The sequence below is a fragment of the Nanorana parkeri genome, unplaced genomic scaffold (assembly GCF_000935625.1).
Source record: "Nanorana parkeri isolate BGI_ZX_2015 unplaced genomic scaffold, ASM93562v1 scaffold106, whole genome shotgun sequence".
Taxonomy (NCBI): Eukaryota; Metazoa; Chordata; class Amphibia; order Anura; family Dicroglossidae; genus Nanorana; species Nanorana parkeri.
This window is the reverse complement of record NW_017306374.1, coordinates 1,873,359-1,895,967: the sequence shown is the minus strand read 5'-3', so window position 1 is coordinate 1,895,967 and position 22,609 is coordinate 1,873,359. Positions and strand designations below refer to the sequence as shown.

At 40.9% G+C, this 22,609-nt stretch overlaps 1 protein-coding gene across 1 annotated transcript in view; it reads left to right on the top strand.

The window, feature by feature from the left end:
- LOC108784279 (cytosolic carboxypeptidase 6-like) overlaps positions 1-22,609 on the top strand; it is a 727,452-nt gene that overhangs the window by 460,364 nt on the left and 244,479 nt on the right. Inside the window, exon 4 of the mRNA XM_018553039.1 lies at positions 11,522-11,611. Within this exon, the coding sequence (XP_018408541.1) occupies positions 11,522-11,611 (90 nt within the window). The remainder of the gene's footprint in view (positions 1-11,521; positions 11,612-22,609) is intronic.

The window sequence follows — 22,609 nt, the reverse complement described above, 5'->3', positions numbered from 1 at the left end:
TATATATATATGTGTATATATATATTGTCATGTTACAGTTTTTCTAAAACAATACAGACTAATAATTTCAGGAGAGTGGTGGAGCACTGGGGACCAGTCGCAGCTACAACCACTGCAACCCTGGTAGTTCTCGTAAAAATGCCAAGTATTGGCACTGGTATCTGAGCTGGTATCTGAGCTGGTATCTGAACATCCCTATAACTGAAGAAAATATGTACAAAATCACTGTACATTCCCATTAAAGTGGAAATAAAGGTCAATAATGTCACTGCATCAAGCTGTGGCTGGGTAATTACATGGCATGGAAGGAGCTCCTGGTTGGTAGGAGTTCAGGTTCGGACTAGGTTTGGTCCTAACCTGAGCTCATCCCTATTGTGGGCATGGAAATGACCAAGCTGTATTGCATAACTGGATCAAGAAGAGTCAGTTCACCAATCTAGCTGTGCTCTCTGACAGGGAAGTATAAATCTCAGGGCTGGATGGATAACAATCCTTTGGCAGTTAAAGGTATGTATTTCAACTGTGTAATCAGCTATTTGTATATACTGTAGTTCAGCTTTTACTAATGTAACATCTTTTAGGGTGAGCGTTTTGGTAAATATTGCACGCCGATATTAACTTGCTGTACAGCAAAGTGCCCTTGAAAATTTTACCCAGATGGCATTGATAATTAGAACAGAAGAGACATTTTATATAGCATAATTATTATAAATAAGCGATATTTAACATATGTGGCGCAGTGTATCCTGCAGAGCGACGACATCACACTCACATCCAAAATAACTCCTCCAATATAAGACATGACTGGTGACTGAGACTAAATTGACTGTATAGGCACGGAGACCATAAATAAGAATAATTAACCTAATTCAGTCAAACCTAATCAGCACAAGACAATGTTACAACGGGAAAGCAATATCCTTCCTAATTCTGAAACACAACTGCATGGTGAAGGTTACCTGTCCGCGGAGTCACTTGAAATAGATTTCGGCATAAAGTAATCTGTTTAATCTATCTTTTACTTACTCCTGCCATGTCTCATTATCGCCCCAGCAGCAGGTGGAGACCAAAAAGCTTATAAATACACGGGATGTCATCATAGATCAAATGGTTGCCGCGCAGAGAGAGAAAACACTTATTTCTGCGAGGAAATGGTTAAAGGGAAACTCTGGGGAAAGCACAACATTCATAAGCACAGCTGTGTCTGCTTACTGTTGGGTGTGATTTATATAGGAAAAAAAGATAATGTTCCATAGAATTTTGGAGCCTGAAGCAGGACCTAACCCTTTCCATGGCATAGTTGGGATGATTTACTAAATGGTGAAGCTTAATGAAACTGTGCTAGTATCTAATGAAGCAAAGAAAAAGCCCTTTTCTATTTTAAAAGCTAATTCCACCTTTAAAAGAGAAGGCAAGACAAACCTTTTTTTCGGGCTTTACTTCACTTTTGGGTCACAGGAGTACATTTACGAATTAACTCCTGTGACCCAAAGTTAGCAGATAGCAGGCTAATGCCAGCTATATGATGACAGTGCAGAGCCGCACCACAGCCAGAAGGATCCAGAAAATATTGTTGGGATCTGCCCAGCTGCCTGATTGACAGCTGGCTCTGCCTCTCTAGAGTCAAAACAAGCTGAGCCCACCCCTTCCCTGTATGTCTCTCCAATGAGGACTGGAACTACAGAGAGGGGCGGGAGGGGAATCCCGACAGCCACTGCTGTCTGCAGTTGGAAGAGCCCAGGAGCAGAGCAATCAGTGATTATATGATTAGAGAGACACGGTAACTGCCAACCACCGAGGGATAGGGAATTGGGTAAATGAAACTGCTTTACACAATACCCTTAGACATAAGCGAGCAGTAAACCCTTGCAGAGCCCCACTGCAAGGGGAGTTTTTTTGTTTCTCGAGAGATAGGTTTTAAAATTGAAGTCTGGTAAAAACGTCTTGAGAGCATACAGCATCAGTCACACAACTTACCTTTAATTAAGTGTATCCTATATCTTGTTGGCTGCTGCTTACTTTAAAAATCCTTCCTGAGGCTGGATTAAAGGTAAAAATACTGTATTTTTAATGTATATTCCACTACCTGTGGATTCACTGACATGAAGGGTCCATTCACATTTACCACAAAATGCACATATTTTGAATGGCACCCCAATGCACATTTACTGCAGTGGGTTAAGGTGCAGTGTCAGGTATTAGTAAATGAATAGGCAGCCATGACACACCATGCCTTAAGATACAGCATGCATTGCATGCTGTGAATGAGGTCAAAACAAAGCAGCCAAGGTGTTTGTCACTTCAGTGGCTGCATGTTTGGCCTGGGTCAGTGACTTACAGCTGAAAAGGAAATTTTAGAAAAAAAATGGAGCAACAATGTCTGTGACTAGTTTCAAATCAGATAAGACTTTATTTGACACCCGTGTGGGGGCCATATTACAATTTAAAAACTCCCAATTTCCATCAATCCTATAGTGCTTTTATGCCGTTTCAATCAAGATAAGCAAATGAGCTTACAAACCTTTGGTTAATGGCAACTAAATACAATCATCAAACAACATTACATAAGTCCATATTCACTCATGCCCTCTAGATGGGTTCTCCAAGATAAGACTGGTAGGTGGGTATAGATGTCTTCTGACAATATCCCTTGAGACGTGACTTTGTAAAATCAGCCTTGTGGCATCTCTGGAAATTGCCTTCATAAATTGTAAACATGTTTACTGCAGATTATACCTGTACATAAGTACATTGCTAAGTATATTGCATAAAATGAATGTCTTCTTGAAATGGCTGCCATTGATACAAAATCAGCAGGGTTCATCGGTTTTCCCTTTACACAGATAGCAAAGAAAACTTAAGGATGACAGCCCAGGGCTTGAAACTTAAAAAGAAGTAAAAAATGACAACTCCAATATATTCAATCTGTCAGGCACTCTTTAGGAAGGTGTAGTTCACATTGACCTTTTTCTTGACCTGCTTGGGCCTTAGAACACTTTAAGGGCCTGTAATGGCAGGCTTTGGGCATGTGATAATGTCATCCGTTTGGGCATGTGATAATGTCATCATTTAGAATTCATTGACCAGTGCATTTGTCCTGCAGTAGACCTCCTTTTGACCTGCAATGGACTTGCTTCAAGTGGATTTTGCATTTCTATAGACTTGTATGGAAATGCAGAGTCTATCGACATGAGTTGTGCTGCCCTGATATCAAAAGTTCTGCTTCATCATTAACTTCTCCATTCTAAAGTCCCCTCCTTCAGCAGAGAACAGTCAACACTCTACTAATCATACCCACCATGAATTTATCTTGTGCTTTTAAACTGCTCATGAGAATAAGTATCACTTTACTGGACCACATGCTAAATAATTAATCAGTCTCAGGCTACATTAATGATCATTGACGGGCATGAAGGAATTTTCCTTTAAGCCTTTTTTTTTCCCCGTCTTGTTCGCGAGTTAAAAAAATACAGGTAGTATTTTGGTAATAATCCGCCGTCTCTGACCCGTGAGAAGTTGCATATTTCCTTTAATGGGAATACTTTTTTCTTTCGTTAAATCAAATCTCCAAAGCCCAGTAGCATTTTTGGTGCTTATATGTAAATGTCAGTGGGATTTGAGATTAAAAGCTGTATTTTTATACAAGTCAATGAAGATCTCCAAAGGATAAAGATGTCTTCAAATAGAAATTCCTCCAGCCTAAGAGAGAAACAGTAAGTCACACTTGTAAGGAAATGTGTCTCCCAGCTTCAGCTATCACTTTATTGAAATGTTTTAATTAACCCTTCTGCCTCCAGAGATGTGTTTAACCTTGGAAATGGAAAAAGCTTTTCCACCTTCATTAAAATCTCCCCTATGTTGACAGTCTGATCAGAACAGCAGTGGATCTTTGGTTTCAGATATTTTTTAAGCTCTGGAACCTGTGGGGTAGGCTAGGAGCTTATCGTTCTTTCTTGACATTTAAAGTTCCAAAGTAATTAGGATGTTTTGTGCAGATGTATGAAGCAGTATAGCTCTAGATCTGCCCTAGAACAGTTTTCACAGCTGCTGGAGCCAATGTTAGGCATTCTGTGCAAATATTTACTACAAGACTAAAGTCTCCAATGGAAATAAACGTTTAAATAGTATTGCGCAAGATACGTATGATTGGGTGCAGAAGAGGGAATCATTGGAAATGGGCTCCACTGTGGGTCTGTTTTATCTCTACCTGTGGTTCAAAAGTTTAAATTAAATGGTTTTTTTTTTGTAAACTTTAATTCCAAGAGATATGGTCACTTCAGGTCAGGGTGGCAAGGCCTCCTGATTGCTTACCTTCAGCAAAGGAATACTCATCAATTCATGCAGTATAGGTTGAGGTGTCATTTACTTGGTATTCATGGGCTTGTTCTCGGTCTTCTTCGGCAACAGATGGTAGGCAAGATTCCTCCCTGGCCAATGGTGACCTCACCAAGCAATTATTTGAGCTCCTCAGCTGGGGGTGTCAGGGAATGATGTGGATCGTCTTGTTGTCCTGAGCTGGCAGGCAGGATCTCAGGATGGTGGCTGTGACGGAAGTCTCCGTTACTCTTCTATTTGGAGGGTACTGCAGGCCTGCCTCCTTCCCACTGACTATGGGCCTTAGCTGTGGAGATGGTTCTATTGATTGGGAGAGGGGCTTGCCATGGTGCTTTGGGGCTATGTGGGACCCTTTATTTATGCTCCATGGATCAAGAGGGCCCCAGAGACCTATTTCTCAATGATGTGGGGGATAAATGGGAAGCTGAGACTGTGTTTGCCTATACCCCAAAATCCTGTCCTGGACCTGTTAGTCAAGCCTATTTGTCCATTCGTCTGATTGGGGTAACAATGGGATTAACCTGTCACTAGATGTAGCTGAGTGAATTAACATATGATAGACACTCCGAAGATAATCCCATCATATGTGTCCCCTTTCTCCCTATTCTTTCATTAAGACATCGGGGAGGGGATGTCTGTTTGCATTCTGTTAATATTTGATTGCGCTATGTTTTTAGACTTCCAGAACTGTATAAATACTGAGCTGGTTTTCAATAAAGTCAGTTCTTGGTTTTTACCCTAAGAGACTAGTCCTGTCTGGTCTTTAGGGGATGGTTTGGGGTGTAATTTTGATTTTCTGGTTCCAGAGTGGAGGAAGCTGATTTCTGACGAAGGTATCCCACGCCACATAGTTGCTCTTCCCGAGCAAATGTTGAACAGGACCGACTAGAAACTGCAGACCAGCCCAGGATGATCAGGACTCGCTGTTAGCCCAAGCCATGCCACCTTGTTCATTATGTCTAGACATGACTAGAGTATCGGATGGCTCTATAACTGAGCCACCGCATTGCCACCTCCTGTTCCGTTGGAGCCCCTGATCCACTGCCCCAAAGGAGCAGGCCTTCTGGGTATGGAGAAGCATGTGACCTCTTCTATGTGACAGTTATTGGGCCTGAGTGGCCAATTGCCAGGTCTGAATACTATCACATTGGGGAGCATTGACCTTATCCATATAGGTAAGCTCTGACACTGCCCAACATTGAAGCTTATTCATTATGGACTCCTAATTCTAAAGGATGCAGTGAGGGATCTTGGATTGGTGAACATATCTTACATGGGGATGTGCTATCTGGAGGCACTGTCATTCTTCCCTCAATGGGCAGAAAGTACCTATCTGTGAGTTCCCACATCACAGTCTTGGGAAAGTACAAGACCTGTAAGTGCTACTGAACCTCAGCAGACAAAAAAATCAGGTCTGCTGCCTTGCTGTTTTATGTGGCAGGGCTGGGTAAAGCTCAGGGCTGGATGGGTAGAAATGTAAATCTTTTGGCGGGTAACACAACTCTCATATATGTATTTCTTTGGGGGGGGGGGAATTACGCTGTTTGCCTGGAGTTTGGCTTTTAAGGGGATTTTCCTATTTTGGACACATTCCCAAATATTTAGTCCTGCTTTCCAGCTAAATTTAGTCATGAGAATACTTTATCTTTCTAGCTACATTCGTGGGCTTTTAACCCAGGGGGCATCGTATTAAGACTGCTAATTTCTTTCAAATGTATTTCTATATAATTTACTTTTTTCCGCATGCACACAAGAAATCAGAAGGATTTGGAAATACAGAGAGCAGCTGCACTGTGTGAGTACCTTTCTAGAAGCAGTTTGCTTTGGATGTATTCCAGTGCAGCAAGTGAATGTAGTTTTGAAAGTGAAATTACATTTTTTTTCCCTGTATTGAACCCAAATGTCCTATCTCTAATGTACAAGCTGTAAAATAGCCTTTGAAGAATAGTCTTTGATTCTTGTTTACCAAACTGAACATGATTCATAACTATTTGCAAGCACTCTTACAATGTTTCATTACAAAAAGCACATTTTAAAGACGGAGGCTAAAATGGTCCCTATAGATGCAGAAAATGAACTTTGTGGAACTGGGACATTAAAGGTACGCTACAGTGATTTTGTTTTCCATTTAAACTGACGGTGGGAACACAAAGTACCTGCTCAGTGGCCTAAATGTGACCCCGTCATCCATTTCTGCACCTGGCTACCCTCTAAATGCTCATTGTTGCCAGTGTCAACTGCAGTTCTTAGAGGTGGAGGTTGCACAGTACTCACAGATCCTGACGAAGCAGCAATATGAGCATGACGCGTTGGGGGGCATGGAACATGGCAGTTACCTTTGTATACCCTGGAAGCTTCTCTAGGTGGATCACGAACCAGGTGTGTTATTGTCACTTGAAGGGCCTTTCAAGGCAGTCTAATATTTATTATTTAGTTGTCACTTAGGCATACTCTTTATTCTTAACTATATTTTATAATACTTTATCTGACATTGTTAATTTACATTCTTTTATTATTATTATTTATTTTTTGTTGTAATTAATTGATGCAATAATTATTGCCTTTTCTCTCTTGTTGTGTTTTTTTTACATTCATTGACACAATAATTTTTGTTTTATATATATTTTTTTACATTTATGTTGTGTTTTCTTTTTTCTTTTTAATTTCTTTTAATTTCTTTTTTATTATTAATTGACATGATTTTTACATTGTTGTAAGTTGTACTAAGGTGAATTTCAAAATATTTACTTATTTACTTGTTGTAATTGGTTTCTTTGCTTTACCGACCAAGGTCATAGCCAGTTTTGGGATCTGCCTAGGTGCCTAGTTGGTTCTTTTAAAATTATCTATTTTATTTTATTATATTATTTTTACTATATGCAACTACAAATTCTTTGGACCTTTTTTTGTAAAAACATTGCCGTGCTCTTTCATGGATGTTTTTAATTTCTTTTTGGAGTTTGGAGTATTATTCATATGACATAAATTGCATCTAAAGCCACAACTTATTTTTTAGCTTTGAATAGAGTGGTGAGGGGTTATCAACCTTGCTCGGTTTGTATTGGTTTATGCCTGATGAAGGGACCCTGCGTGGCCCTGAAAGCGCTTGTGTGACTGACATGAATTTGCAATAAATCTACAAGTTTTGATCCTACAAGGCTTTCAGTGTGCTGGTGATGTTTCTGCAAGTATCTGTATTGGTGTTGTGTCCCAGTTAGGGAGATTTACTCCCTCTACTTGTCCTGGTAACTGCTGTCCTCGGGACTTAAAGTGAGGGAAGATTTTGAGTTGTCACCAGAACAGAGGGGAGGCTTTCCAGTCGGTATATTTGCTCCAGTGACAATCATCTAAGAGGGCATTTCCTTTACTTTGGACAGATTGCCTATAACTTTCTATTGTGTCTACAGGACAGGAAGTAATGGGAAAACTCCTTAATGAAACACAAATGACCATTCAAAAAAATGACAGGAGTTTTAACCATTCCCTTCTCTATTTGTTGGGTTTACATACACTTCCAAGCTGAACTCCAGACAGTTATAAATGACACTCAATAATACAGATTTATATTTATTAATACATTAATAAATATATATTTTTTAATGCAAGCAGTGTAAATACCTGAACTTGACCAGTTATCAGTGTCTCACAGTCCCTGTACACCAGAGCTCTGACTGAGAGCGAGATACGCAGCAACAGGAGCCAGTCAGCCCTCCTGCATTGCTTATTTGCTAACAGCGAATGTTCTCATAGGAGGAGAAAGCAGAGTGACAGAGAGATAAGCCCATCAGCCTGCTGCTTCTCTTTTCACTGTCCAGTCACAGGTTAGTGAAGGGGCCAGGCCTGTAAATTTTACTTAGGAGTGCTTTTCACTCACCTCATAGTTCTAGCCAACCTGTGACAATGAGACTGTCACAGGTCGGCTCAGTAGATCGAGAAGTGAGCGAACACATACCGGCATTCGCTCACCTCTCGATCCTGTCACGGCTCTCTGCCGTGACAGGGGAGGGGCTGGATTCCCCCCTCCCCGCTCCGATCCGCCAGCGCTGACTGGCGGAACGGACGGGGGAGGGGGCGGGTACAGCTGGCTCTGCCTCTAGATAGACAGAGCCAGCTGTCACTCACGCAGCTGGGCGGATCCCGACATCGATGTCGGGATCCGCTCCGGCTGCGGCGTCTCAGTATATCGCGAGCTGTAGCTCGCGGTATACTGAGCTTAGGGTAACAGGAGGACGCTAGTTTGTGTACTCCCGTTACCCTAAGGAGAACTATGGGGAAAAGCCTTAACCCCATAGTTCTCCTTTAACTGTAGCAGAGGAAAAATAGGTCTCCTGCCCTGCCACACAGGGCTGTGCTGTGTGATAGAGCTGTGTAAATCTCAGAAGACGATAGACAGATTTAAATACTTCGGCAGGTAATAAAAAGCTCCTATATACAGTATGTATTTAGCTCTTTGCGTAGAGTTCAGTTTTGAGGTAGATTTATTTACTTTGCACACAGACCCTTATAGGGTTAAATCCCAGCAGATACTAAGTAGCATGCATATTGAATGTGTGTTCTCTGAAATAGCTAACGCTGTAGCACCAATTCATGAAGGCACATACAATGCAATACATGAATCAATAATTTATGTTTTTTTACAGGTTTGGTTGTAAATTAATATTTCACTCGACTACGAACAACCTACAGGGTTATTCACAAAAGGGTGAAGAGTTTGGAGAAGGCAGGAGAAGTGAACAATCTAGGACAACATAGCTGAACTGGAAAGTGAGCTGAATTGGAGAATTTTTCCAATTCAGCTATATTAGCCTAGATTGTTCACTTCTCCTGCCTTCTCCAAACTCTTCACGCTTTTGTGAATAACCCTGCTAGTGTGCTACGAAAATAATCTGCTGCCACTTTTGCATTTACATTGGTGTGTCCACCAGGTTTGTGTCACCAGCCTAGACTGGTAAATATTCGATCCCTGTAGATGAAGAATAATAATAATTTTAAAAAAAACTTATTACAAACTGACTAGAAATTCTGGTATTTTATTCTGCATAGTGATGCTTGTTTCATCTTCTTATTAAGATTTTTAGATCTGGCTCAGGTTCAGTATAGTACGTCATTTGCACTGAAACTTTCGTGGTCTAAATATTTGAAATATTATTGCAAAAATGTTTATTTTATTTTAAATAATGGCTTAGGAGTTATTCAGTGAATGCAGGCAAATAACATAATTCAGTGAATGCAGGAATGCACGAAAACCTAGAAGCATGCTGAAGTCAGCGCTTATAGAGTTCTACCATCATTTGAGATGTATGTATCCTGAGGTCCAGGTTTGGCTGGAGTTGGGCTGTAAAAGGAAAACTTTGGAGTGACGGAAATATGTTTGGAAGAAGAATAAGAGTGCTGGACCCACATGATTATTCTGTTTTTATCATCCAATAGTTATAAAGTGATGTGAATATGTGTAATATGGCTAATGGATAGGCAGCTATCACTGGCCTAAGGGTCTACACAGTATCCTTGGCTTGACAGTGAACACAGTAGACGTAGGAATTGAAGTTCAACACCAATTAAAAAAGTCCAGATGTAACTAAATTCCCCTAGGGGCAGGGAACAATTGAGTAGAATAGCCATAGCCTTTGAGGAGAATAACACGTTTCAGGGGTCCCAAAACACCCCCTTAATCAGGGCTTAGTGAGATAAATCATGTAAGTGGCCTGCAATCTCAATGGGATAGCTTCTGGCCTGTGAGCAGCTGGTTTGAGCAGCTTTCCCATCACAGCTCAATACACATTTCAGGCTGCAGATATTGTGGTCCACATATAACACATTTCAGGGGTCCAAAAACATCCCATTCTTCAGGGCTTAGTGAGAGAAATCATGTATGTGGAGTACAATATCTACAGCTTGAACTTTGTATTGAGCTGTGATGGGAAAGCTTGTGCTATGTCAGCCAAACCAGCTGCTGACAAGCCAGAAACTGTCCCATTGAGATTGTAGTCTACATACGTGGTTTCTCTCTCTAAGCCTTGATGAATGGGATGTTTTTGGGTCCCTGCAATGCATTAGCTATTTTACTTGATTGTCCCCTGACCCTAGTGTTATAAAGTTGTATCCAGACTATTTTAATTTAAGTGGCACTTCCATTCCTACTAGGGTTGCACAGATACCAAGTACAGTACTCGGTACAAGTACGAGTACATGTACCGATACTTTTGAGCTCCAAGACTACACTAGAGAAAAATTCAAAAGTTAGGAGGCAGCTGTCATTTGTAAGGAGCACACGGAGCTCCTGGGATTTGTACATCTCTGTTTTAATTTACGATTTTGTTTTTATAAATATAAATAAAGGGATGCACAGATACCAGTTTTGCGAGTACGAGTACTGGTACTTGCCGAGTATTTACAAGTACGAGTACTGATACATTTTTGTTTAATGTCATGTGACAGTTTTTCTAAAACAATACAGACTAATGATTTCAGGACAGTGGTGAAGCGCCAGAGCCAGGTCCCAGCTGCAAGCGCTGCAACCCTGGTAGTTCTCATGAAAATGCCAAGTATCGGTACTGGTACTCGAAAAGTATCTGTGCATCCCTAGTTCCTACATCTACTGTGAAAACAATATGTTGACTTCCTTCTGAAAATGCTGGTTGTCTGATCTGCGTACTTGTTCCGGGTCAGTAAGTGTAAAACTACTTAAACTGAAGGATAAGCATGGTAGCCAGCATTTTTTTAAAGACAGCAATGGCAGCAGTTTCTCAGCAAAGGTTTCCTTTATGGTATATAGCCCCAGGTCAGAGATAACTACACTTACACTAGACTTTGAAGTCCAGATCTTTGCAGAACTGCATGCTCAGGATTAGGTGTTCCCAGTCCACCAGATAAGTGCTTACTACATAATTTCTATCCAAAACAAAAACACCCCTTTTGTGTATTCATTGTCATGCTAAAATTTAAAAATTTGACTACAGAGCAGCTTTAATTTCAGCCATTCGGAAAGCAATGATATGATTTCAGCAAGCTTAAGGTGTCATTTCCTGTTCCCGTTAGCGACGAGAGGAGAAGGCGCCGGCGATTTGTTTAATAATGGATTGAAGGAAATTCATAATTTATGGCGTATTTTAATAAAAGGGGACATATTAATATTAATGCTCCAATCTGCGGCTGTGAATTGATGAGGCCTGTCTCTTTCTTCCAGTGAACCTGGTGTCTGAAGCTGAGCAAAGGGTCGTGTTTATAACTGCTCGAGTACACCCTGGGGAAACGCCGTCTTCTTTTGTGTGTCAGGGTGAGTGACTGTCAGTCTCTAACTTTCCAACAGGTAAAAAAAAAAGACGGGAGGCTCCGGGGGCGCAGAGGATGAACGCTTTTTTTGTTGAAGACACAAACAACTCTCGTAGAAGTGACATGTCAGTGACAGGCCACACCCCGGATAGCTAATTGTTCTTTATTTTTTACACTCCTGTCTAAAACTCAAGCTGTGCCATCAAATGGGGAGCAGACACATATGCAGACAAGAAGCTACACAGCAAATAACACTGAAGCAAACATTTTAGAACTAACTATAGTACTTAAAGAGTACCACTTTCAAAAGATAAAAAATAAAGGATCTTTAAAAAATGAATATATACAGGTGAAACTCGAATAATTAGAATATCGTGCAAAGTTCATTTATTTCACTAATGCAACTTAAAAGGTTTGAACCTTTCCATTTAAAACTGCATCCGCTGTAATGTTCTAAATCTGCCACAAAACTTCAATGCAATATGGCGACCTGCGGGGCGCTCCGTACACACTTGGTGTACGGAACACCCCCAGAAATGTCACGTCCTGCTTCCGTGATTGGCTGACTGATTTTCCCAGAAGTCTGCACTAGGATACAAGAATAGTTTTTGGCATTCCTTGCAATAGGAATTTCATTTTTGGTAAGGGTTAATTTCTACTAAAGGGATGCAGACCATGCTTTTTCCCTATTCTAACCCAGGAAGCCCAGCACCTGATTATAATGAACTCAGACCCTCCCATTCAGGGATCATTTTGGAAAGGACAAGGTGTAACAAACAGCTTTATCTCCAGAACAGAAACAGGTAGGAATCTGCAACTAAGTTGGTTAAAATTCTTGCAATGTACATTGATCACCCAAAGAAGATTTGTTTTTTTTCCCCATCAAAAGGAGAATTACTCTTTAAAGTGGAACTACAACCTCCTATCCCTTGCAGCCAAGGGAGGTGCCATCTTAGCCTCTGTTTGGGTAGTAATTGCCATGGTGCTGCACATATGATCAGCTATGATGCCATTTGAGGGCTTGAATGTTCGGTTGAGAAATAAGTACACTGGCAACCCTGACAGTTGGCATGCCTTGAAAGTAACTGTTTTGGGAGACATTCATTTGGTGGGTAAAGTTCCTTCACCAGTGTGCGAGATGGCTGTTACCTTGTGAATTTAGGGCCAAGTGATATGGTCTATTTAAACCATACCCCTTGACCACCTTAGGGGTCATGCACATGGCATCATGCAATGTAAAATTTGGATGTATTTCTCAACCCAGGAGCCATCCGTATAGACGCCCATTGAAATCAATGGCTGTATGCAGCTGAACGCGGATATATGCTGGTACTTCCATAAACATGTGCAATCAGACAGCCTGCATTCACAGTTGTATGTCCATGTTTATGAATGAGCCAGTCTATACCCATGTACAGTAAGAGGTTGTCAGAGAATTTTAAATAGTGTGATGTAAAAAACAACTGCTTCAGTAATGTGATGCTAATACAACAGCTTCAATACTTTGAGTTACTAAACTGTGCCAATGACATCAAATTGTGTAATAACAGCACAGACCTTAGGTACAGACTCCCATCATGGTGATGTGTATGCAAAGCTCAGTGTTCTGACAGCTCTGTGGTGATTCACAGAGCTGCTCAGGTCTGCCCAAAGAAAATAATGTCAGTCTATGATTCAGGTACAGACATTCATTATAGTCTATAGCAACACCACTGATGTCCAAATGGCCTTGAAAATGCCAAAGCTTAAAGCAATGTATTTTTGGTGGGCCCTGTGTAGGCTTTAGCATTGTATAGAGCAGGAGTGGGCAAACCCTGGCCTTCCAGCTGTGGTGAAAACACAAATCCAATCATGCATATGTCCCCGGGAATTATGCCTGTGGCTGTGAGAATCTTGCAATGCATCATTGGATTTGCAGTTCCACAACTGTTGGAGGGCCAGAGTTTGCCCGCTGCTGGTATAGAGGGTCAGTCTGCATCTGAAGTCTGTATTGTTAATAAATAGGGCAAGGGGTGGTGTATCTGGTGCTCTTTGGAAAAAGTACCTTCAGGCACCATATATCACTCTTCACATGCTATCTCATAGACCCCAACTGTCCCTCACATGGAGGGACTGTCCCTGTTTTGGAACCAAACCCCTCTGTCCCTCTTTCCTCCTCAGTCGTCCCTCTTTTTGGTCTAATGTAATGTATATATCTATGAAAAGGTTCTATTTGACTACCAAAAATGTTATTCTGCGCTAAAACATTCATCTTATGTCTTAATGATCTCAATAGCTATTTTAAAAAGACAGTATAAAGGAAAAGTAATGGTGGAAAAAAAATCTGGGTTTAACCAATCATTTGTGGCATATAAATTGTTAATGGTCCCTTATAGCTGGGGGAGTGTGCATTGCCTAAATCCATTGTACCGGAAGGTGTGCCTCTTTCTCTGCTCAGAAGATTGGGAAGTATGCTATCCTGTGTATTCTGAAATGAGGCATCACCTCTGACACAAGGTCAGTACAAATGTTCTCCATATTTATGCAGTCAAGGCAACATTTCACCATGTGCCCAGAATCAAAGGGTTTCCCAGAGGAACAGATGAGTTTAAGATTAATAGAGGTATTTGGAGGCAATATGCCGTGTCTGGACTTCAAGTATAACTGTGCAAATGACAGAAAGCCCTTATTTAGCCTCCAGAGGCCCTTGTAAACAGTACAAGTGCACCTTCAGGGCCTGCACACAGAGGTGACAGACTCCCTCTACACAGCTACTATGGATTCCAGGCCATGCTTGCCAGCTGCAGTTTAATAGGTCTACTTTGGGAAGACACTGATCGTCTATGAGCCAACCGAGACTGCCCCCCACAGTCTTTCCTGCAGCTTGCAAACACTGAGACACTGACTATGGGAGCAGCCATAAATTTGGAGGTGCCAGCACTGTATAAAGGTGGCACATTGTGAAGGCACACTTGTTAAACTAAGTATACATTTGCTGTTTACGTGGAGGTCCAGGGCTGCCTGAGGCTGAAGTAGGAATTTCTGTCATTTGTTCAGTTATTTTCTAAGGAGTTTTGTCACTGCACTACTTACTATTTGCATCTAAACTGGTTACAGAACATAACCTCAGTATATTTTCATTAAAATAACATTTCTGTAAGTGAATGAACTTGTAGCTGTGTATGGGGACAGACATTCATCTAATAGCCACACAAATATAAAAGACATTTGACAAATTGTATGATTACCTGTTCTCTTAAGCATGTCACAGCTGAGAAAATTGAGAATATGATTGAGAGTTATCAACTTTCATACATATCCCTGTAAACTGTTGAAGCAAGGGTAGGCAACCTCGGCACTCCAGCTGTGGTGAAACTGCATATCCCATTATGCTTTGCCTCAAGGCGTTATGCTTGTGGCTTTTAGCATTTTGTAATGCCTCATGGGACATGTAGTTCCACAACAGACAAAATACCAAGGTTGCCCAACCCTGTGCTAAGTATTAGATTCCTGTCCTGGATGTTTGGCTCATATTCTCTGTCCATGGTGCTGAAATCAGTTGTGTGAGCGGACAACTCAGGAGCTACACAGACTTTAACATAGGGCAGTGCAAACATCAAGCTTTTACAGAGCATTTGCAAAGCTTTCTGCAAGCTTTTTTAAATCTGACTTTTACCCATATCTTTTAAATAACAACAAACACACCTTTAGAAATGTTTAGTAAATGACAATCTACAAACACATACTTCTAGATAATTGCCTGCTTTGTAGTTTTTGCATACCCTATTTCTCTTTTCTACCCCTGTCTTCTGGCAGTGGCCATGTTTACTAAGGGCAGATTACTAGCTCTCTTATAACTTCCTGGAACTCCGGCACATGTGACTAGGACATGTGACCATGCACATCATCTCAGGGGAGGAATATGCCTTTCCCTGAGATCTCGTGTGATTACAGATGAGATTTCCAAGCAATGCTCTGCTGATGACAAGACAATCCCAGTGTGCATTGCTTTGGCAAACTGAAGTAATTTTGCGCTTTCAAAGCAGGAAGTGAATGCTCGCATGGCATCAGGGAGATGTCCTGGCCAGGCCCCGCCGTGCCTCGGGCCCCGTAGCGGCCGCCTGGGTCGCTATGGTGATTGTTATGCCACTGGCTCTGCAAGCTCTGCAAGTATAAGTATTTCATAATCACAGAATTTTACAGCTGACATGTGTATGTTATTATTAACCATCATACATGGAGGGATGCATTGGTGGAATTAGATTTTTAAATGTAAGCTTTTAAAGCACCCTTCAGCTCCAAATTGGGAATGTTAAACACATACAGTATCCTAATGGGATTGCTGTCACTTTTAATCAAGCTGCTAGCTCTGTAAACATCAGCTTCCATTTTACTGTTTTAGGGCACATTTACATGGCCACAGAGGGTGGTACATGCATGTGTTTATGGATCCAGCAGCATGTAAAAAAAACCTTTTTACCTGTATGGATGTAAACGGTCAGATGTGCGGGGAGATCTGTACAGTGGCTGCGTCTGTCTGGCTGTCATTTATTTTTTCACAGGCTTCTAGCTGCGGTTGCACTGAACACCTGTGACTCCCGCGGGGAAAAAAAAACCACATGTGTGGCCTTCCGTGGCCATGTGAATGAGCCTTGAGGCTGTTGTCACACTGGCAATTATGCCATTGGTGACACTGAGTAACAGCAACTACTAAATTAACTTCACTCACTCACTGGGCCCCGAACGCTGCAAAATCTTACTAACTAGGGAGAGAGCAGAAAATCCATAGCAGAGGGTAAGTGGTCAAGTGATTCTGTCTATCGAGTTCTCACAAGCATCTGAATCACTTGTGTGATATTATGTAAAAATCACTAAGCCTACAGCTAAAAACATTACAGAAGTTACATTATGAGAAAATGCTGCTAAAAACATTCTATTTTGTATGAAATTTAGAAATGTAGACATTTATGTAGGCGGCCACCAATGCTAGTTTGTCAATATTTCACACACACACACACACACACACACACACACACAAAAACACCTGTAAGAGAAAACAAATAGCTGGATAGTATATTCGCCTTTCCCCTGGCTTTTGCCCGCTGCGCCTAGGCAAGGGTGATGTCATCCTCCTTCTGGGGAGATCTTTAGAATGTAGAATATGCTAAATCTTGCTGTGAAGATGATCCCGGCACTGTGCTGGAGCATCTTCTCGCCAGATTTGGTTTCTTTTTTGGAAAAAAAGAAAAATAAATAAGTTTTAATGTTTTAACAAACCTAATAAACATTTTGTAACAGAGCTAGTAATAAAATAAAGTCTTATAAATGTAAAAGGTTCAATGTCTTATTATGACTTATTATTGACTTATATGTAAGCTGTGCAGCACCTGAATGCTGTGGCGTGACAACACATTACCAAGACACATTGGCTTATTCAGTAAAGCAAAGTACGAAATGCAAATTGCAGAATTTCTGAGCAACCAACATTCGTATTTCACTGATGTAACTTTAGTAAACCAAATTCTATGGCTTTGGCCTCCTGCTTGCAACATTAGTCTGCTCCTTTACTGATTAAGCTCAGTGGAAGGTAAATGTTAACATTTTTTCTATAGAATTGTTCTTGTTACAACTTCATTTAAGTTTCTGTTCATTTCTGTTCCTCCATAGTGCTTTCACTCCACTCACTTTTCATTCGTGTCACTTGTACTTGACACTCGCATGCACACTGCTCAACCTACAAGGCAATCTGATTATTCATTCCACTTACAAGTCATTCACACTTTCATCACTCCACTCATATATAACTGTCTTCTTCGCATACACATCCATCACCCACCCTCTCACACATCATCTATCACTTTACTCATCAATCAAACCAAGCATAGATTAATCTTTCTCAGTCCACTCACTCATACTTGTTCACGGGAATTCAATCTCCTCTGGAAAGCCAATTTTAACCCTGAAGTGGGTACAGGGCCAGTAAAAACGTTAGGACTTAGTGACCCAAGAAATATCTCTTTTATCTATTTGTAGACAGTCAAAACTCCACAAAGCATTATGGAATGTATAGACAATAGATACTGACCCTTTAGAAAGCTATTCTTATGTTTCTACTAGTCTTACATAACACACTATGGGCAATGTTAGGTGAAATGTGAATTAAAGCTTGAGCCAAATCTTTTTTCTTCTTAGCTTTGGTTAGAGTGTAGTAGAGCTAGAACTTTGTCAGCTTTTTGTTTTCCATTTCATTTATAACTGCATGTGTACCATTTTGTTAACAGAGAGAAAGAACCAATGCAACATAAATAACATTGTACAGCAGACTTTACAATGTTTAAAAAAGAAGAATAGAAAAAGAAATGCAAAATGAGGCTCTGAATGTTTTAAAGTATACAAAAGTTTCCCTCGTAGTTATGAAAGATTCTGGGGACACTCTGGTATTACCTAGAACATTTTATAGCTTGTTGTGTTTAGCTTGTGCATGCTTCTACACTACTACTATACCTTTATCATAGTAAAATATGAATTGTGTTCCAAAGGAAAAACATCAAAGAACAGCTTGATGTATTTTGGCTTTTCCATTGGACCACATTACAGTAGAAGCAAGTGAAGAGGAGGGGAGAAGGTTCCTATTGGGTGGACATGGAAACAGAGACATAGGTTGCAGGGATTAGAAGAAAAGGGAATGGGAGGTAGAGCAGGGTAGAGTGTATAGGAGGAGGATATCCAGCAGAGGGGGGCTGATCACCCCTTACTAAAGTTATTTCTGTTTGTTAAGCAGGTAGGTTCGGGGTTCCTGTACTTTTGCATGTTTCTCAAAGCTGTAATTTAGCTGATCATCCAAGTCCTATGTCACGTTTTTTTTTTTTATCACTGAGTGTCCCTGTTGAAAAGATTTCTGCTCACCTTTGGTCCCAATGGCATGACAGGAAGTGAAGAGAAATCTCTTTTGCAGGAACACAGACATCAATAAAATATGACAGAAGTTGCAATCCTTATGCAAACCTCCGAAAAAAAATTGGGCTGAAAGTGAGCTTTAAAGTAAGCCTGTCACAAATCAGGATTATTCAAACAGAACATGTCATGAAAATGCACAACCAGTAAAAACAATCAGTATACATCAGTAGATCATATTGCTGCTGAGTTTATCTAGAAAATTGTATTTTTGCGGCAAAAGTCTATCACTCCCTCCTCACTGTTGGTTAGTGAGGCCACCCATAACATTAAATGACTAATAGGGGAACTTAAGAGGTGAGAATGCGTGGTGCCAAGCTCAGCTTGTACAAGAAAAGTCAAAAATTTGCACGTAACAGGCACTGCATATCTCTCTGCATCTACCGATCGCGTTGGTGGTGTTTTGCGTTTGAATTACCGATGTCTGCTTTAACCTTGCAGCCTATGTGTGCAGACCATCAAATTATGTGGTGAATCATCATGCCATCTTTTTGCCAGGATTAGTGTTTCTATAAATTATCTTGTGCATTTTGATGCGGTGATGCAATTTTATGAGTCATGTTGGGACCTATAATTCTACGCAGCACTGGAATTCTTAATCATGCCAAGGTGATTTATGTGCAATGAGTTTAAAACTGCTGGTGTTACTGGTTCCATAGTTACAGTGATATTAGCTTTGCAAGTTAAAAATTAAGGAAAAAGAGTAGAATAAGGAACAAAACCCAATAAATACTATACAAAAAAGAATAAAGGTAAGGAAAAACTACCCTACACTTTTGTCATTTAACTCTAAGGGGGTTATTCACTAAGCTGCCGAAGCAGCCGAGTGAATAACCGAGCCGAAGTGAACTGAGCCGAACAGCGTTTGGCTGTTCTCTTCGGCTCTGTATGGCAACATCTGCTAAAATCAGCCGTACATCGACTGGCTTCAGAAGGAGTTCGACTCAGCCGATCCAACATCTGCATCAGCTGAATCGAACCTCCAGCAGTTTACTCACTGCCGTTCACCCCTATTCTCATATTCGACTTGGCTATTCTGAATAAAAAAAAATGTAAAGGAAAAAAAAAAACAGTGTGGGGTCCTTCTCCCAAACCATACCAGACCCTTTAGGTTTGGTAGGAATAGTGTCCTCAAAGAACCTGAGGATGCTAGTCTATTATTGAAGGACAACATTCAACTCGATCAGGTAATTCGACTGAACCGAAGGGCTTCGGCAGCTGAAGTGAGCCGAAGGATCAGCCTAAGCTACGGCTTTATCCTCCGGCTCTTTAGTGAATGAAGTGCACTCTTTGGCTGTAAAGAGGCTGCAGGAGATCAGCAGCACTGACATGCAATGAAGAATTAACAAAAAAGTTCAACTTAAAAAAGGCAATATGTTTATTATATTGGCATATCTAATAACATTTCCACTTGCATTTAAACACAGCTGAATAGATTTTTGCTCAGTGTTTTATAAATCTTGTTGAAGACAGTGACATACATGAACATGCTGTCTTATTATAACTGTTGTTTAAGGGTCCCGTGGTGATATCAATCCACTAGTCATCAGGGCTTTATGAATGTAAGAGCCCTATTTAGAGACCAACAATAGAGCCTGTTAAGGTTGAAATGGTATCATTTCAGAAACAGGGCACTTTCTAATGCCTGTTTTCCGAGAGGCTCTGTCATTTGAAATGAATATAAAATGCAATTTATTGTCTCCCCAATGGGCCTAAATCCTTGTGTTCCTCATGACCAACAACATAACTGTTTTGTGTTGTTCCACAATGTCCCACTTGGGAGAAACATGTCAATAAACTAGGATATCAGGCATATAAAGTGTTTGGTATAAGCCTCCAGTGGCTTCAGCTCCGTGTTCAAAAAGCGTGGCTGGAAGATCCCGAAACTGTTTTTTAGCTGATCTGCACAAGAGCTGCTTACACTGAAACAGAATAAAAAAAAGCTGAGCAAAGAAAACTGGAGGAACAGTGGAACATTTGGCTCCCGAGCAGCTGGATGCTCCAGTTTTCATAAATCAGACCTGTTACATGGATCGATCTGTGTGGTCCATGCTGTGGTTTCCTTGATTTTAGGTTTTATATACAGGTTTTGTGCATTTTACTTTTTTTAAAATTTCTACTTGGTTTGGCCATATATTCTCATAGTTACATAGTTTCTCATAGTTACTCATAGTTACATATTTGGTAATGTTGAATATAGACATAGGTCCACGTAGTTCAACCTATATGTGTGTTTATGTATGTGTTGTTTGTACACATTTCGCTAACGAATCCCATATCCTTGTATATCCTGTAAAATGAGAAACTCATCTAAATGTTTTTTGAAGGTATCCATGCTTTCAGCATATACTCCCTACTTCGAAAGGGAATTCCACATTTGTAATGCTCTGATAATAAAAAAAACAACTCAATTCTTACACCGTTTGAGATTAAACAACATCTCTTCCAACTTCTTGTTGTATCGACATGTCATCATCAGAGATCTGAGGTTAAACAGTTTAAGAAAGTCAAAATGTTATGAAGCGTTTTCAAATGCTGATAAAAATTGCTAACAATGGATGCTGTTCCTTAATGTTTAAAAGTTTTATCTTCCTGCAGAATCAACTGGTCCTCTGAGCACTGTCCTTGATGTTTTAGGGTGGCTCCTTTTTCTTGCAGGGTTCTATGGAGCCACCCTAGTGTGTGGTAGTAGGCTGTGTGTGTATCTGCACAAATACACAGGCTCAGCAAGATAAGCCATTCCCGTGCTCTCTGCTTCCCTCCTCCCTCATCCTTCCTCGCTTCTTCCCTCTCAGGGCCGGTGCACACCTGGGCGGTCTGTGGCCGCGCAGCAATCGTGCACGGATTACCGCGCGGTCACGTTGTCGTCCATCACCAACAATCGCGCTGTGGGTGCCATTGTTTTCTAATGGAACCCCAGTCTCGTCGGGCAGATTGGGTGTTTTGCCACCGCGATTCCACCCGTGCATCCAAACACGATTGTGGCTAAAACAGCCGCACGTCGTGATTGCCCCACAGATGTACCCCATTGAAATCAATCATGTCTGCAATCATATGTGCGTCCCGGATCACTCAGGTCTGCACAGGGCCTCAAAGCTAGTAGATGGACAATGGCTGGACACTGTTCTGTCCCTTGTACTGGAGAGGAAGTTCAGAAAAATTAAGCTGAGAGTTGGAGCTGTTTGGAAATATGATAATTGTAAGTATTTGGGCAAAAATTTACAAAAATACTTTCCTGGGAATTGTATATTTGTTTGATCTGCATTCATTATTGAAAAAAGTTTGCGAGTTTAATACTACTTTAATGAGTTTGTAAATTGCAGTCATATTCCTTCTTAGGCGTCTCCTCTCTAGGGAGAGCAAGTTTAATTTTTGTAGTCTTTCTTCGTAACTCAGTCCTTCCATCCCCCTTATTACATATTTTTACCCTTCTCTGGTTCAAAGAGCACTGGGCAGGCAGCATTAACTGTAGAGTGGTCTAGAGAGAGGTCCAGGGCCTGTCTGGCAGGGGAACACAAAAATTATGATGCAAATCTTGTTATGAGATGCACATTCTTTACAGCACTGGGCCATTAAAACAAGAGGGTGCTTGCTTGCAATCAGCACAACAGATGGTGTTGTGCAAGATCCAGTTTATAAAGTAAGAAGTCATCAGCACTGGTAACTTCTTACTGTGTGATGTGGATCACAAAACTGGCTAAATGAACAAAATTATAAATCTTCCACATACAGTATATATAATTCTGTTGCAGCTACTTACCTTCCAGCGTCATGTCTCTCAGGGCTTGCAGCGGCGCTTACTTCCAGGTTTGATGAACAGATTTTCAAGGCATCTCCAGAGCTTTCTTGAGACCTCAGTACTTCTGTGCATTCCTGCATCCCACTGTTCCTGAACACTGCTATGTTACCCTGAGCTGCCTGTGATCCCTACTTTCCCAAGCTTGCATTTCCCATTGGCACATCCCATTGACTCTCCTATCAACTGATCCCAGCATTCCAGTACCTCTAGCAGCTGTCACCAGTGGGCTGACTATCTTGTCTGGGGTCCTGTTCCATCTTCATGAGTGTG